A 17404-nucleotide genomic window follows, 5' to 3' on the forward strand; every position below is an offset into this window, starting at 1 on the left:
TTCTCACTAAGAAAGAACGGTACCAATGCTAGATCATGTGTTCAACTTTGCCAGAGGATTCTAGGATGTCCGCCAGGCTCTGGCCAGATGCCTGACACCTTAGTCGAAGAGCTGTCCTATGTAATGCCCCTTTGGCCACAGCACTCTATCATTTCCAAACACAACGCTAATAGCCAGATGTGTCGCCTTTAACATACCTGAAATTAACTAGTCATGGTGCGTCCATGCTTTAATGGTTGATGCTGTCTTTTTCTTGCACTCTATGTTGATCATAACTCTTTTTCCTTCTTCACATGTAGGAACACCTGCAGGAGCACATGGGAGAGAAGTACGCTAACTACGGTGTGAAGGTCCGGCAGCTTAAATTCTTCGAAGAGAATGTGCGTTTTTGAAGATGGAGCTGTAGCACGTGGACTTCGGTTCTGTTGAAGGAGCCCTTGCAGAGAACCCTCCCTGCGCTTTGCTCTGTACTTTGAGCATTCCAGAGACTCTGGTGTTCCTGCAATATCACTTTCCTGTATTCAGCATATGTTCAGACCATCTGACGGAATGGAGTGAAGCAGAGCCTAAAGGAAAAGTACAGTTCCGCTCTCAAAGATGGACACCTATTTTGAGGTGAAAGTCTGAAACGGAGGCCAGAAGACAATTGTGGTCTTCATGGGCTAATATCCCATATCCTAGAAGTCAAGAACAAACTATGTTCATCCCTTTTTATACATTGAAGGAAAATAATTAGATGTGACCAAAAAGTCTGACCAGGCATGATCAAAAGAGGATTGGCGTCCTAGTCAATTACAAAAAAAAGGTTTTTATTGCGAAAAAAAAACATTTGAATTCATGTTGTTTTTTCCAGACTCACTGAATGTCACAACCTTAGCCCTTATTGTTTGTAGCCTTAGTCATCAAAGGAGTAATTTGTTGCATTCCTTTGAACTGTTCTCATTTCCTGGACCTCCCTTCAAGCACGTCCTGGTTTGCAAAGACTGGATCTTTGATGCCGAAGTGTACAGCTCCGGCTCTTGTCTGAGAGGAGTGTGCTTGCAAAGGAATCGCAGACCTAAAATTGTCATGTCTACGTACAGAACGTTATTTGTCTCATGCCTCTCATGCTGAGGTGAAAGGAAGTCTGGGAATCTTTTGTACCTACAGGACCGCTGTGAAGTGCATTAGGACTGGAATCCAGGGGCAGCCTTTTTCCATATTACATTTCACTGTGAATACCCTCCCCCAAACCAACCTATTCACCTGTGTTGCTTGCAGTTCCTTGAGTAAAAGAAAACGTATGCAGGGTTCTAGGATTTGTTTTTAGATTGAAGGTTGGCGGAAAAGATCTTATTACATTTCCAAACTAAAAGAACTTTTTTACAATGAGTTATACATTTATTTTTTACTATAAAACTTTGAAACTCTTTAAGAGGAATCGGTTGGTGGGATGGAGGTGGACATGCAGTATCTGTGTTGCATCCTGGTTTATACGCTTGGGGCGTTGATGCGCTTAGTGCAAAAATGTGCTGTGGTGGTGGTCGCCATGTGCTGGGAATGAGCCTTCTCGCACTACCACAATCTATGAACTCTTCCCCTTATAGTTTTTGAACACACAAGCCTCTCACCAGTGGGTAGGTATCTCTTCTTTTGTTTATTTTACAAACTATAAATGTTCCTAACCCTGATACACATTTTTGGCTTCATATTAGAACAGAGCGTCAAATTAGCCCATTGTGTCTCATTACTTACACCATGATACAAAGTAGTTCGTCCTTGTTGGCTCTACTTGTTGTAATTTTGCAAACAGCCCAACTTGTTTCAATCCTTAACAAATACAGTTCTTTAGAAGATATTTGGGGTATGCATCAGGTAGCTGTATTTAAAAAATGTATTTGATTCGGTTACGCAAGTTCCTAATGATGCGATTGATGCTCATGCGGTTACATTTATTTCCAGACTATCATCTTTATGTGAGCAATCATCTTGCGACTCATAATCGTGGCAATACACCTGATCAGATTTCTTTGGATAACGAACATACAGCCACTTTTAACCCACTGCCAGTTATATGATCACAGCATTTTCTTTTTCCTTTCCTTGTTTTTCTTCCAGTTCGAAATGAAATCCATCGGAGAGACTGTATTAGTCATCATTGGGCTAAGGTGCCTCCTGCCCTTTTAGCAGAGTCTCTAAAACATAGCACACAAACAGTTTTTTAGGAAAATCAGGCAGATCCCTTTACAGCCCTTATAAAAGCTGAGACTCTAATAGCTGATAGCTTGGCTCCTATTAAGCAGGGTTTGTGCCGCCCAAAATCGTCCGCTACCTGGTACTCCCCTGAGGGTTAGATCTCTTATGTGCCATCAGACGGAGTGTAAATGGCATATCCACTAAGATCATACAAATAAGGAATCTGAGTCAGCTGGTCCAGCCATATCAGATTCTATTTCCAGGGAAGCACCTATTGCGGGTGAGTCTGCTGCCTTTTGTATGTTTCAGCCTGTTACTAATGAAATTGTGCATGCTGCAATCTGTAAGCTCTAATCACCATCTCCAACTGACACGATTCTGCTGTATCTTATCCAATACATTGCGCTTTTTACAGCCGCCCTTCATTATTCTTTTGTGAATGGTGTGATTCCTGCTTCTTTGAAGCATGCAATGGTCACTCCACCTTTGAAGAAGCCTCATATGGATCGTTTGTCCCCTACAAACTATCGTCCCATTTCTATTTTACCTGAAATCATGAAAATTATGGAAGTTATTGTAACTCCTCAAGTTGCATGGTTTCTCAAAGAGAAAAGTTTGTTTCATCCTTACCAATCTGGTTTTAGGATTTTAATGGGGACATAATACGTAATGATATTGTTTCTAGATGATCTAGCGCTGCTTCAGGACCACAAGGATGTTGGAGTATTAATTCTCCTGGACTTCTGCGCATTGTTCGATACTATTGATCATATGATCTTTCTGTGTCGTCGGAACAGGTGGGAATGTCCGGTCCTGTCCTGGATTCTCTTTTATGACCGATCGCATGCAGACAGTGTTTCCGTTTCCCTCAGGCAGCTTCAACTCAAATTTTGTGTGGTGTTCCGCAAATCGGCCTTTTCTCCTCTGCTTTTTAATCTTTACTTGAGACCACTGGCTGATCTCATTGCCTCCTCCGGCATATTTTTTTTATACATATGCTGACAATACGTAATTCATATCTGAACCCCTTCCAAGTTAAAAGCTTGTCCATCCGAGATTGGCAGTTGGATGTCAAATAATTGGTTGAGGCTCAATGGCGTGAGAACGGAGTTTGGAGGTGTGGTCTCCGGACGTCCATTCTTTGTGGCATTCTGATTTCTGGCCTGTTTCTAGTCCATCTGTCGAGAGTTTGCATTCGGGTTCAAGAGAAGCGTAGATTGCACCAGTCTGCATTTCTGGGTTGTTCAAGGAAAAGTCTCCCCTTTATTCCTTTGCAGTCCGGTCTTCTGTAGTTACTGCCACTATCAGGGGCTCTTTTGACTACTGCAATTGTATCGATTTTGGGCACCCAGACTTTTTAGTTCATCGGCTCCAGATTTTGCACAATTCGGCAGCACGCCTGACCTTAAATGCCCGTAGGCTGCCACATGTCTCTTCTTCAGTGGCAAAGCTTCATTGGCTTCCGGTGAAGAGCCGCATAAAATTCAAAATACTTTGCATGGTGCATGGCGCCTTTTATTTTTCTGTGCCTGTTTTTCTTCATTAGCACCTTGAGAGGCGCCGGGAGCCAAAGAAAATGGTAGGTACATGGCCTATATTCACAAAGGTAATCCTGCGTTCCGAGCACTTTCGTTAGTCTCAGGTGCTTTCCTTCCCTGATCCCTGTTCCCCCTACCCATTAGCACCCATGCAAATCACTGCATGGGTTCTAGTGGTTTTCTTTTCTTTCGAAATAATGAAAGATAAACTTACCTTTTCCTCGCCGCCCCACGCTGTGCTGCCTTCAGCCAGGCAGTCCCCTCTTCAATGTTGATGATGTCAGCCTCAGCCTCTTTAAATTTGTTGAAGGTTCCGAGATTCTGTAAAGCACATGCAAGAGGGTGCTCTTTCGTAGTTCTAGCCCCAGTGCTGTGGAATTCTCTCCCTACTCATCTGCAAGAGATTTCGGATCATCTGCTTTTGAAGAACTCTCAAGATGTTTCTGTTTTGTGGCTGTTGTCTCTTTGTGAATCTTTACTATTGCTGCTAGCGCCCCGCTGCCTTTTGGCCAGGCTTGTGCTTAAAAAATATAGTTACATTACAAGAACAGACATGTGTGTGTGTGTGTGTGTCTCTAATTGAGAGAAAAGGTCAGTTGGTCCACAATTAACCTGCTGGAATGGGGTTTAGTACAGGGAGATCACTTCACCAGCAACAAATCAGCATGTAGCTATATAACAATCAAAGTAGGGGCTGTGTATGTGCAGTATTGTACTGGTTGATTCAGTCTATCACAACTGAGAGTGGCATTTCTTTCTTGCTAGGACCTCATTCTCCCCTGCCAAACCCCATAACCTTCGAGTATAAAGAGCATGGCTGGGAATAAAGTCAGGAGCAAATTGTATCAAAGATTGGCACTCTGGAAAAACAGTTGACCAATCGTAATCTGCCTTTCCCAGGCACTATTGTGCTTTCACTGTTGCCATTAAAATAGAAAATGGACTAGGTCCCTTTTCAGATGACGGTGGCCATTTTGGAAAATGTTTTCCATGTCTGTCATCTGAAAAGGGGCCTAGTCCCTTTGCTATTTTAATGGCGTCAGCCATCTTTTTCCTTTCTTTTTTTTCTCCGGCGTGAGATGGGCTCCAGCCAGACGAAAAAAATAAAATAAAAACCTCTGCACCCCAGTAAATCCAGGGGAGTGAATAGTGTTCAGGCCCTGGGGAGTGGGGCATGGACATGGGCTTTAGCAGCCCGAGCCGAAGCCCATGCTTGGCTGTTGTTGCCCATTTCCACCGAAACCCCTCCCCCCCGGCCCGGGCATGAAAGCTATATTAAAGCCTTCTAGCTTGCTATTATATACAATAGCCATGGACAATAAAATGTTTTATGAACAAGTTATTAAGGTTCAAGTGAGCCCAAAATCGGAAATCCAGGGTTTTTTCACCATAATCCCATGGTAATGGGTGGGACAGTAGCTTAGCTGTCCAGTTTTCTATTTTATAAAATATACAAATGCAATCTGTTTGTTAAGGTCTCAACAACAAAACTCGAGTTTGTTTCTTTCACTGCCTTGGGTAAGGATTACCTTTTATCTTTAATGATGCTAAAATAGTGAGGACTAGTATGTTTAAAGTCATGATTGAGAAGTAGAACTTTTGCAAACACTTGTTAAGATAAATGAATTGTTCATTATATTTTGATGAGTTCCTCTTGTAGTTCACTACTTGGTTCCAGTGTGTTCCTCTATGCTACTTGATTCCAGTGTGCTCCTCTTGTAGTCCATTATTTCCTCTGCTACTTAATTCCAGTGTGTTCCTATTGTCCGCTATTTCTTCCGCTATTTGATTCCAGTTTGTTCCTATTGTCCGCCATTTCTTCCACTACTTGATTCCAGTGTTCCTCTTGTAGTCCACTATTTCTTCTGCTATTTAATTCCAGTGTTCCTCGTATAGTCCACTATTTCTACTGCTATTTAATTCCAGTGTTCCTCTTATAGTCCACTATTTCCTCCACTACTTGATTCCAGTGTGTTCCTTTTGTAGTCCTCTATTTCTCCCGCTCCTTGATTCCAGTGTTCCTCTTGTAGTCCACTATTTCTTCCGCTACTTGATTCCAGTGTTCCTTTTGTAGTCCACTATTTCCTCCTCTACTTGATTCCAGTGCTTTCCTCTTGTAGTCCTCTATTTCCTCCTCTACTTGATTTCAGTGTGTTCCTATTGTAATCCTCCATTTCCTTCCATTGTGGTCCATCTGTATCAACCAGTGATGTGCTTCTTCTGGTTTCCATTAGATGTGGCCCTTCCTTGCTACATCATTTTTTCTCTTGGGTTGTGTTTTACTATATTTCATCATTTTTTCTGGTGTTTGTTCTCTGATATATCATTGCATGTTCATGCTCCTGGTGTTATGGCTTTTTACTCTATATCATCGTGCTTTCCCACGTTACAGTATGTGTTCTTGTCATGTTATGAGTTTCTATATGTATTGTGTTGACATTTGGCTCCTGCAGCATTGTTTTGCTACAAATTGTTTCCTTGTTACAGGATCTGTGTCTTCTAAATTCCCTTATTTTCATTCCATGTTCCATTATATCTTCCTCCAATCTTCCATGATAATGTACTTCTGCTATGAATGCAAAGCTATCTGCTTCTCCTATACAGTGTGTTCTAACCGTATTATGTTATGGTTCCCTACCGTAATCTTTTTTTTTTTTTCTGTAATGTTTATTGGGTTCTTCTCGTAGGTCACCCTGCTACTCCCCATACCGCTGAGAAAGGGTTCTTTCTAAACAGGCCTTACCTCTTTCTCACGTTGTCTTTGCTATGGGCTCTGGTCATTCAAAGTGTCCTTCAGCATTAGACTACTTTTCAGTCATTGTTTGCATAGGTAGTTGTCTTTTTGCATTCTTGCTTTTGTAAATATTTCCTATTGTTGGAACATCATTTCTGAGATGTTATAATTGAAAGTTATATTTTTACTGTTTATAGCTTTATTAAAAAAGGGTTTATGAAGTGTCCATGTCTTTATTACTGTGAAAAATATGTATCAGTAAAGGTTTTTTATATTTATTTGGCTCTTCGTGTTTGCTTGATACTGTGCAAGGCTCTCACATACCACATACGTTTGTCTCTGCAAATATCCGGCTATGAGGGTTTCAGAATATCAGCAGAAATCCTGACAAATTTCATTACAGTGGCCATCTTGGAATGACGTCGATGTGCATCTCCCGACATTCTGTATTCCTCGTCTCCTTTGGATTCAGACTTAAAAAAATAAAATGCCAGGAAGGAAGTTAGCCATTTGGGGGAATGCCCTTCCCCCGCGTTCATGGAAAGCATTGATAGCTAGACTTGAGAGACTTTAAAGACTTCCCTTTGAACCCAGAGAGCTGTAGAATGGCACAGTGTTCTGAGCCCAGCAGCTCACAAAATGTTCACATTTTCAATTCCCTCATATTTGTATTTTACTTGTATTTCTAAAGCGCCTTTGCCAAGGCTCCGCTGTACTCCCAAAATCAATGCGATAACAGAGAATAATAAAGCAGATAGTTGAGGGTGCATCAAGGACAGATAATGAGGTTTTAAGCGGGAACAAAATATGCGAAGGGAAGGAGAGGCATCAAAATGAGGCATGAAGGGGGTGTGGTTTGGAGCTGCCACAAATTGCATGGCTCCGTAGAAGCTCCTGGCAGGCTCGGAGCATCGAGCTGAACTAAGCCACCTCCTCAGCCCGTTTGGTCAGGAAAACTGAAAGCATGGCATAAATATAGCAAGCAGTAAACTTTGCCAGCGAACTGAAGCGGAATAGGAACTGGCTAATAGAGAAATTCTCTTGACTGTTCCAGAGATGGGAGCGGAACTGCAAAGAAAATGGTGGCTACGTCTTGGAGTTCTCGGCTGGCCGCACGGAGGAGAGCCACCATGAAGGGATGGAAGCTGGAGCCTAGCGTGACCGCCCCGCACGGCAGTCAGAAAGGCAGAACGACCCTAATGAGCGTGATAACATGCGCCCGTGAGTGTCGGAATAGTATGGTGAATACCCATGAACACCCTGCCTCCCCGCTGACAACAATGGGGGCCCTCCGGCTCGCCTTATATCGGCAGCCCTCTGGACCCAGCCATCATCACTGGAAGATCACAGTGGAAGGGGGTGGAGTGCTTCTCAGTGAGCAGTCCAGGGAGGTACGCACAGCCATATTCTCCAGCTGGGTGCCTGACGATAACTACCCAGCCCCCACCACTCTCACTGACAATCGGCACGTCCGCCTGTAGCAGGACGAAGCTGGAGACAGCTGTGGCCCAGGGAGGCAGAGGCCCCAATCTCCCCCCAGCTAATGATGCACAGAACGACGGGGGACATCAAACGAAACCCCAGCACTTACGGCATCACGCGCATCTCCCAGCGGATCTAAGGCTCCATTTACCCGCTGTACCATCTAGCGGGCGTCCATAGCAAAGGTACTGAGGCGGCTGGGTAAGTAGTGTGCCGGTTCCAGGTCTCCTCCCACGACACACCACCAACCCGGTGTACACCTGCATTGACCGGGAGCTGATGTAGGAGCATATTCCCCCCTCCCCCTAGATCCTGAAGGGAGGGTGCTGACCGTGAATCTCCCAGCAAAAGAAATGCCAAAATCCACTCTGCACCCCTGCATATACGTCTGGTTTAGGGATAACAGCAAGAAGGAGCAAGCTCAGCGAAAGGGGGTCCGCTGGAGTTCTAGCCCTCTCACCAGCATAGCGGATGCTGGGTGGGGAAGCTTTGAGAAGGCAGCACCCTAAAGGGAGAAGTAGCAGAGTGCCTCTGCGGGGACTAAGCAGGGCAGGTGGCACCAGTGCAAGACGAAGGGACCCCACAAAGTAGTAAGAGACTGCAGGAACCGGTGGATACTTAGACTGCAGGCTCCCTCGAAAAGCACTATCCGCCTAGTTTTACGTCCATGGGGTGACACCGAAGATAACGCAGCCCCTAAAAGTAGCGCTTCAGCTGGGGATTCCCCAAGAGCTGCGCAGCAACCCTCCACAAGGCACCCAAGGCTCCGAATTTTTGAAGGGAATTCAGGTTAACGCACGTTGGTATTCCCTTTCGCCACGGTACTGCTTCCTGGATAACCAGAGGAGGTAGGATTCAAGGGACCGGTTCACCAAGCAACCTCGCAAAACACTACCTCCCAGCCCCTGAACCCAGGGGACAGCCTGGGGGTGGGCGCAACATTGCAGGAGCGACTCAACAGATTTGCCCTTACCCAATCTCAGTGCCAAACAGCAGGAAACGATGGCAAAACGCAGTAAAGCGACCAAACAAGCTGACATCTTAACGATGATGAGCGGAAATGTCCTGGAGAAGTCAAAAAAGGGGGACCCACCAGCGGATCAAATGTTAAGCCCTGACCTCGGCTCCAAGTCCCCAGACCTGACGCAATCAGCCACGAAATCGGACTTAAAAGATCTGCTGGCAGCCATTACAAAGGAGATTCAAAATGGAACTGAAGAAGTTATGAAAAAGATCAATTCCCTTGACAAGAGGGTGGGAGCTGTGGAGAACCAAACAGCAGGATTCGAGAATGATCTGTGTGACCAAAAATTCGAATGGGAGAAAGGGCAGGACAGGATGGCAGCCCTTGAGGTGAGATGGGAAATGCTAGAGGCAAAGCCGGAAGACACGAAAATTGGTTGAGGCGCAATAACGCCTGCATCCGATGAATCCCAACTGCAATCCTAGACTCTGACCTAGAGAACTATGTCTCAGACCTATTCAGATTCATAATGACCCTCCCAGATGACTCCCCAGTGGAGTTGGACCGGGTGCACAGAACGGTCCCAAGACAATCAACCTCCTCCCCACCAGATGTTCTCGCCAGGGTCCACTTTTATAAAGTAAAAGAAGAGATCATGAGAGAAGCCAGGTCAATGCAACAAATTGCCTTTAGAGACTCTGCAATCTTACTTTACCAAGACCTGGCTAACTCCACTCTTCAGAAAAGGAAAACTCTCAAAGTGTTGACAGAGTGGCTGCGTGATAGAAAGGTTCTGTACCGATGGGGCTTACCAACATCTTTAAAATTCACCTAGGAGGGATCCCAATGACAGATCCAATCCCTTCAGAAAGCTGACTAATTAGTGGGAATTGGCAGGGGAAGCGAGGAATCTGATACAGAAGGCGCAACTCAGCATCCCGCCAAGGGACAGGCAGCTACGACTTGGACAAGAGTCGGCAGAAGGTGCAGGGTCCGTGGTCCGCCCAGAAGAAAGATGAACCTTGAATGATTTGTCCTTGGCTGGAGCGAACAATCGAGGTCAGCGGATCTCCTCCCTCCGGAGGTCCCTAACATAGTAAGGGTATAAACTGTTGGAAACACATGGCAATCTGGGGGGAGTTGGGGAATGGGGGATGGAGAACTGAAGCCATCCTGATGCCATGGGGTAAAAGCCTAAAATGGATTGTTCTGTTAGTTGAGTACGAGTTGTTGTTGTGCTCTACAGTGATCGCGGTGGGCCCAGTTGGCCACTGTTGCTCAGTGTTGGAGCACTACCAGATTCCCAGGTTGGGAGGATGGAATTTTTCCCACCGGTTCTGAGGATTAGGGAAGGGGGAACAACAAGAGTGGAGTTGAGTGCTTTATTGTCTCCTCCCTACAGTAGAATTAAAGTAGACATCACACTGACAGCCACAGACTTTTTAAAATCACACTGCCCACATAGTACTAGTCAGCCAATACAGATTGGAACCAACGGGGGAGCACTCAAAACTGAAACCATGAGGGATCCTCATAGGGGCGGTTGATGAGAGTGAAGTTAGTGTTCTCACGTGGAATGTCCAAGGCCTTAATTCCCTGATGAAGCGCAGATCTGTGGAACACAGTCTTAATTTGCTGGAGGGAGATATAGTGTTGCAAACCGATGAAAAGCGCATTAGATTTAAAAGATATAAAAAGATTGTCTTCGCCACTTCTGGGGAGAAGAAGAGGGGAGTAGCAATTCTACTGAGTGAGAATGTCCCTCTAACAGGAATCAGTCAGGAGAGACCCCGCAGGCTGATATCTCCTTGTGAGAGGGACACTCGTAGAGCAACCCATAACCATGGCGGCAGTGTACTGCTGTCATGATCTCTGCTTCCAAAAGGTCAGGACTTACCCAACTCCCTTGGAAGCAGACCCATAACCCAGGTTCCGAGTGCCAACCAGTCCCAATTGGGGCCTTTTGGACCCTGTCCTGGCGCCAGTGGCACCAGGCTCATAAATATGCCCAGTCCCAGCGCTGGAAGCGCCGGGCTCATAATGCTTGGGTGGACTTACCTGCAGAAGACCATGCTGCTTACTTACCTGCCAGTTGAACCCCTGATCCTCTTCTGTTTGGGACTACTTTTCCTGTTGGGTGGGGCAGGAGCCACTCCCTAGGTTCAGAACACTGGAACTCTTCTGGAAAGCAGGAACTCTTTTCTTACCTAGGCGAGGCTGTGGAAGGAGACACCTAAGCACCACAGGAGGCTATTTAAACCACACCCGATGGATGAATCTTGCTTTGCGTTATTCTGCATCCTCTGCAGCAGAACGCTCATCGTGTCTTCTGCATCTGATCCTGGGCCTAAGGGAAAAAGGCTTACCATCCTGAAGCCAGTCCTCAGCAACACCTATAAAGACAAGAAAGAACAGGTTAGCATTACGGTCTTCAGTGACAGCGCTTCTCTTACCTGGTCCATCGGCTGTCACCAACGCCTCGCGCTGCATTCCGGCATCTGAAAGACAGAGGCTTACCTACTCTTCGCGTGCTCCGGAGGTCTTCGCACTGCATTCCGGCATCTGAAAGACAAAAGCTTACCAACTCCTTGCACGCTCCGGAGGCCTTCGGCGCTGCATCCCGCATCTGAAAGACAAAAGAAGGTGCGTTTAAAGACATTGGGTAACTTTATTACTCACGTGCCATTACTCTAACTTTATTACTCACGTGCCATTACTCCTTCCCACGCCGAACCCAGTGGGTATTCCGGCACCCTTCAGCAGCTCCGAACTTGTACCTGCAAGATAAAAGGACAGTTAGTGCGCATCGTGAAGCAGGCAACAAGCGCTTACTTACGTGCTTCCAGGCGCTTCTATTCCTCACACGGGTTCCATCCTCAACTCACTTCAGCCCGTCATCCGCCATCGCCGGAACCCTGCAAAACAAGAGACATCATTACAAAAGACTTTTAAAGACATTTGAAATACTCGGAACTTACCATTCGTGCAGTAAACGATGGACAGCAGTCCTCTGAGGTCAAGAGGCCTGCACCCTTATCCAGTGAAGAAACTGGTTACGGCACCCTGCCCCGAGGCAGATGGAGAGCTCGGCGTTCACTTACCTAAGGTGAGAGCGTTAACCTTTGGGGTTCTACAGGAGAAGAGAAGGGGAAGAAGAGAGAGACACCAATAACCCCAGTTCATTAATCCCATATTTTCTATCTGCAGACATCTTACTCTTCGAGTCAGACATACAGTGCACAGAGGTCCAGCCCAAAGAGCCAACCGTGTGTTACACATCACCTTTGAAGATACGGTATTCGCCCAGTCAAGACCGGCGCCTCTGCGGGAATCAGGTGAGCGTTACAACTGCCCCAACAATGCCCAGGACAAGTTCTTAGCAAACCTAATCCCAACTATCCTGTCTTTATGGAGGGGTTACTCCTGATCAGTGGAGACTTTTACCTGTTCCCTTACCCATTAATGGACAAAAACCTCCCCCCATCTAGGCCAGAATACATCCAGGCACTATCGCTAGCGAAGCTGCTCAGGGAAACGGCGATGTTTGGAGTTTGGCCAACAGGGGAACCAGAGATTACACCCACTAATACTGTGCACCTAAGGGGTTCTCGGGAATTGATCTCCTACTAGTCATAAGTACCCTGTACCCATGCATGGACATGGTGGAGATAAACACCCTTATGATCTCTGATCATGCCCCAGTGTCTGCAACCCTGCACATTAGAGGCTCCACACAACCCTCCAACTCCCGGAGATATTGGAAATTATACGATTCCATGCTGCTAGACAAGAGCATAAAAAGGGAAACCAGTGACACATTAAGCAATTTTTTCTCTGAAAACACGACAGCCAACATGGCTGTTGCAACCGTCTGGGATGCCATGAAAGTGGGTGTGAGGGGCACACTCATCAGTGCAGGGGCTGAACAACGGCGGGTCTCAAAAATTGCAGCGACTAAGCTAGAGGAAAAGGTAATATCCCTAGAAAATCAGTTGAAGTCCCGCAGGACTAGGTATAAACGGAAAGAGATCTGAAAACGGCATAAATCGCACTAGAGATGCACTGGGCTGACCGCTCAGCCAAATCACTTGCCTACACAAAAAGTTTAATTACAACAAAGGTAACAAAGCCACAGGGTACTCTCATATAAACCGAAGAAGATACACAATAGGAATAACATAACCGGGGTGATAGGGGCCGATGGGGAAGCCCGCTACACAGTGGGGGATAATAATCCAAGAGCTGGCGATTCACCATCGAGCAGTAATGTCGAGGGCCCACAGCCCTCGATAATCTGACCAAATACCTGAGCCCCAACAACCCCCAAAATAAAACGCCATTGTCGTCCTTAGAAACCCCGATTAGGTCGGAAGAAATATTGGAATACATTGAGTACCTAAAAAGTACTGCACCGGGCCCCGGCGGTCTAACCGCAAAATTCTGTAAGACCTATGCTCATATCTTAGCAACGCAACTGATGGCCCTGTTTAATTAATTAATTCCTAACTACAGGCACAGTCACTAAGTCAATGGCAGAGTCATTAACGATTCTGGTTCACAAGCCAGGGAAGGATCCTGAGCAATAATAGAAATTGAAAAAACTGGTTCGGGAAGATATCTCGCGCTCACACCTGTATTTTAACACAAATCCTCTACAGTTTGTGATCAGAACAACATCAATTCAAAAAAATCTCAATATAATGAATCCAAAACAATGTTTTATGATTTGTCAAAGAAAAAAACAACTTTTAATTTATCAAAGAAAGAACTGCCGAACAGCCGACACGTGTTTCGACCCTAGGTCGTCATCAAGGCTATATATTTATACAGACAAATAATGTATAGCAATTGAAAAAATGTATAAATAATATTAAAAACCATACCATATGATTCCACATATCAGGGCAGGATGAGAGGGGTTTTTGCCATAGTCAAATGTTTGAAGTAATATAAAAGGAAATCACAAAAATCAAAAACCAAAAATTAGTTCATGTATCCCCATACTTCACAAAAACTTTCAATTTTCAGTTTAAACAAACAACAATTAGTACTTCCAAGTGCTTATTGGACATGATTAATTAATTCCCATAAAGTCCCATTTTATTATTGTGAGGCCACTCTAGCTAGACCAAAATATGAGTTTCCATGGATTTATAAAGTTAACTGTAATCCCCCATTAATACTTGAATCAATCATGCAATATTGCTATAACTAAAAACTTACCCCATTTGCAAATCTCTATAATTCTCCTATGTGGAAGTGTAACAGATCACTCGATTATTCCTGGTCCTGAGTTATCAGTTCAATTATTCCAATCTGTATGAAAGATTCCTATTTTAATTTGATTCATTAATATATCTATACTAACTAATATAATGAAATAATAATACAAAAATAATAAACGGAAATGCTCACCAGCTTTTAACGATTTAAACTTCTTGAAAGAATTCTTATTATATAGCTCAATGCTATCACCAAACTTTTTAACACATAAATGTGTATTTGATAAACAAAGTTCACCTGCAAAAATAATAATAAGCTCATTTGTATAAGTCACTACGTTAAATTCCATCTCCTCTAAAGATCATTAATCTTATATTTTCGAAACTCACCATTCAAGGGGTTCAATCCCACGTTTATTGTTGTCCTAGAGAGATCCTGCACCCATCACAGGATCTAATATACTTTTTTACCGCGAAAAACGCGGGCCGTACTTGCAGTGACGTCGCGCGCACACGGACGCGATGACGTCATGCGTTAAATAACGTAATGACGTCACGCGTATGAGCGCGCGACGTCTACTCTAATGCATTTGAAAACAAACACGGGCATGTGGCTAGATATATACCACAACAAATGATTATTCTTAAAGGAAGTTTGAGTTCTCATGAAATCATCCACTATCCTTCAAATGAACTTTCGCAAAGGTATATAGCAATAATTTAAACTATGCAGATTAATGCAAAGTATGTAAAATATATAAATTTGCACATTATTTAATTCTGGTATTTGCTAGAGTGGCTTCACAAATAACAAATATATTGTAGAAATTCATAACAGAAATATTATCAATTTATAAGAACACATGCATCTCATGATCATGATTTAGACCATTTAAAGTGCTTCTAAAAAAACAAATAAGCTTGCATTCCTCTTGCCTTAGTTTGAGCCTAAGATTACCACCTCGTTTCCCCAATTTAACCTGTGTAAGTCCAATATACCTGATATTTTCCTGGTTATCTAACTGATGACATTGTTGCCAATGAATTGCAAGTGGTGATTTCGGATCAATATTTCTTAAACTAGCCAAATGTTCTCTAATTCTAAATCTCAATTGTCGAATAGTGCTACCAATATAAAGTTTTCCACATATACAGATGATGGCATAAATGACATAGCTAGTTTTACAATTAATGAATTCCTTGATCTTGATTGTCATTCCATTAGTATCAGAAAATTCATCACAATTTGCATGTGCATACTTGCACTGATTGCAATTACCACATTTAAAAAAACCCTTCTTTCCTATTAACCAGGTCTGTTTAATGTTTTCTTCTTTTGTATTCAAAAAGGACGGACTCAATTTCTGTTTAAGGGTGTGTGCTCTTTTAAATGTGAACTTAGGTTTTTCCGTCAAGAAAGGTAGCAGATCCTTATCAAGTTTCAAAATGTCCCAATGTTTGGACACCATTTTGTAGAGATAGGATGAATCTTGGGAAAATTGTGTTATTATGGAAATATGTTCACTTGGTTGCTTCTTCACATGTTCACATAGAAGGTCCACTTGACTACATTCTTTGTACTTTTCAACCGCTTTCTCTATACACCGCAAGTTGTAACCCCTACCTCTGAATCTATTAACAAGCAATTTGGTTTCTTCAAAATAGTCCATATCTCGACTACAGTTTCTCCTGGCTCGGAAGAATTCCCCCACTGGGATGTTCTCTACCGTAGATCTTTGATGGCTACTTTGTGCACAAAGTACAGAGTTTACCTCTGTTGGTTTGCGATATGTTTTGGTCTCAAAACGCCCATTAGTGACAAAAATATGTAAATCAAGAAAATCAATACTTTCCGAGCTAGCAGAACCAGTAAAACTGATACCAAATTTGTTGTTATTAGTATGTATCACAAAGGTTTCAAATGATTCAAGTGATCCTTTCCATATGATTAATATATCATCTATAAACCTCTTCCATACTATTAGATTAGTTTCAAAAGTTTCTTGTCCATAGATATGTGTTTCCTCATATTGGGCCATAAAGAGGTTGGCCAAAGATGGTGCAAATTTCGCACCCATGGCCACCCCTTTGGCCATAGACTACACCTTTGGAAATTCGTCTGCCTCCTATATACAACATATAGATATGCTTAAAAGTTTCTTGAGATTTACATTAAATAACAATGTATTTATTTTCAATGAGCAATATTATGTACAGGCCAAAGGGGTGGCCATGGGTGCGAAATTTGCACCATCTTTGGCCAACCTCTTTATGGCCCAATATGAGGAAACACATATCTATGGACAAGAAACTTTTGAAACTAATCTAATAGTATGGAAGAGGTTTATAGATGATATATTAATCATATGGAAAGGATCACTTGAATCATTTGAAACCTTTGTGATACATACTAATAACAACAAATTTGGTATCAGTTTTACTGGTTCTGCTAGCTCGGAAAGTATTGATTTTCTTGATTTACATATTTTTGTCACTAATGGGCGTTTTGAGACCAAAACATATCGCAAACCAACAGAGGTAAACTCTGTACTTTGTGCACAAAGTAGCCATCAAAGATCTACGGTAGAGAACATCCCAGTGGGGGAATTCTTCCGAGCCAGGAGAAACTGTAGTCGAGATATGGACTATTTTGAAGAAACCAAATTGCTTGTTAATAGATTCAGAGGTAGGGGTTACAACTTGCGGTGTATAGAGAAAGCGGTTGAAAAGTACAAAGAATGTAGTCAAGTGGACCTTCTATGTGAACATGTGAAGAAGCAACCAAGTGAACATATTTCCATAATAACACAATTTTCCCAAGATTCATCCTATCTCTACAAAATGGTGTCCAAACATTGGGACATTTTGAAACTTGATAAGGATCTGCTACCTTTCTTGACGGAAAAACCTAAGTTCACATTTAAAAGAGCACACACCCTTAAACAGAAATTGAGTCCGTCCTTTTTGAATACAAAAGAAGAAAACATTAAACAGACCTGGTTAATAGGAAAGAAGGGTTTTTTTTAAATGTGGTAATTGCAATCAGTGCAAGTATGCACATGCAAATTGTGATGAATTTTCTGATACTAATGGAATGACAATCAAGATCAAGGAATTCATTAATTGTAAAACTAGCTATGTCATTTATGCCATCATCTGTATATGTGGAAAACTTTATATTGGTAGCACTATTCGACAATTGAGATTTAGAATTAGAGAACATTTGGCTAGTCTAAGAAATATTGATCCGAAATCACCACTTGCAATTCATTGGCAACAATGTCATCAG

At 43.3% G+C, this 17404-nt stretch overlaps 1 protein-coding gene across 1 annotated transcript in view; it reads left to right on the forward strand.

The window, feature by feature from the left end:
• Positions 1-6725, forward strand: part of NEK4 (NIMA related kinase 4) — a 922900-nt gene extending 916175 nt beyond the window's left edge. The window contains exon 16 of the mRNA XM_069643166.1: positions 300-6725. Within this exon, the coding sequence (XP_069499267.1) occupies positions 300-392 (93 nt within the window). The 3' untranslated portion in view covers positions 393-6725. The remainder of the gene's footprint in view (positions 1-299) is intronic.
• Positions 6726-17404: the final 10679 nt, after the last annotated feature.

Source organism: Ambystoma mexicanum, chromosome 2p (assembly GCF_040938575.1).
Source record: "Ambystoma mexicanum isolate Mex_15411 chromosome 2p, UKY_AmexF1_1, whole genome shotgun sequence".
Lineage (NCBI taxonomy): Eukaryota > Metazoa > Chordata > Amphibia > Caudata > Ambystomatidae > Ambystoma > Ambystoma mexicanum.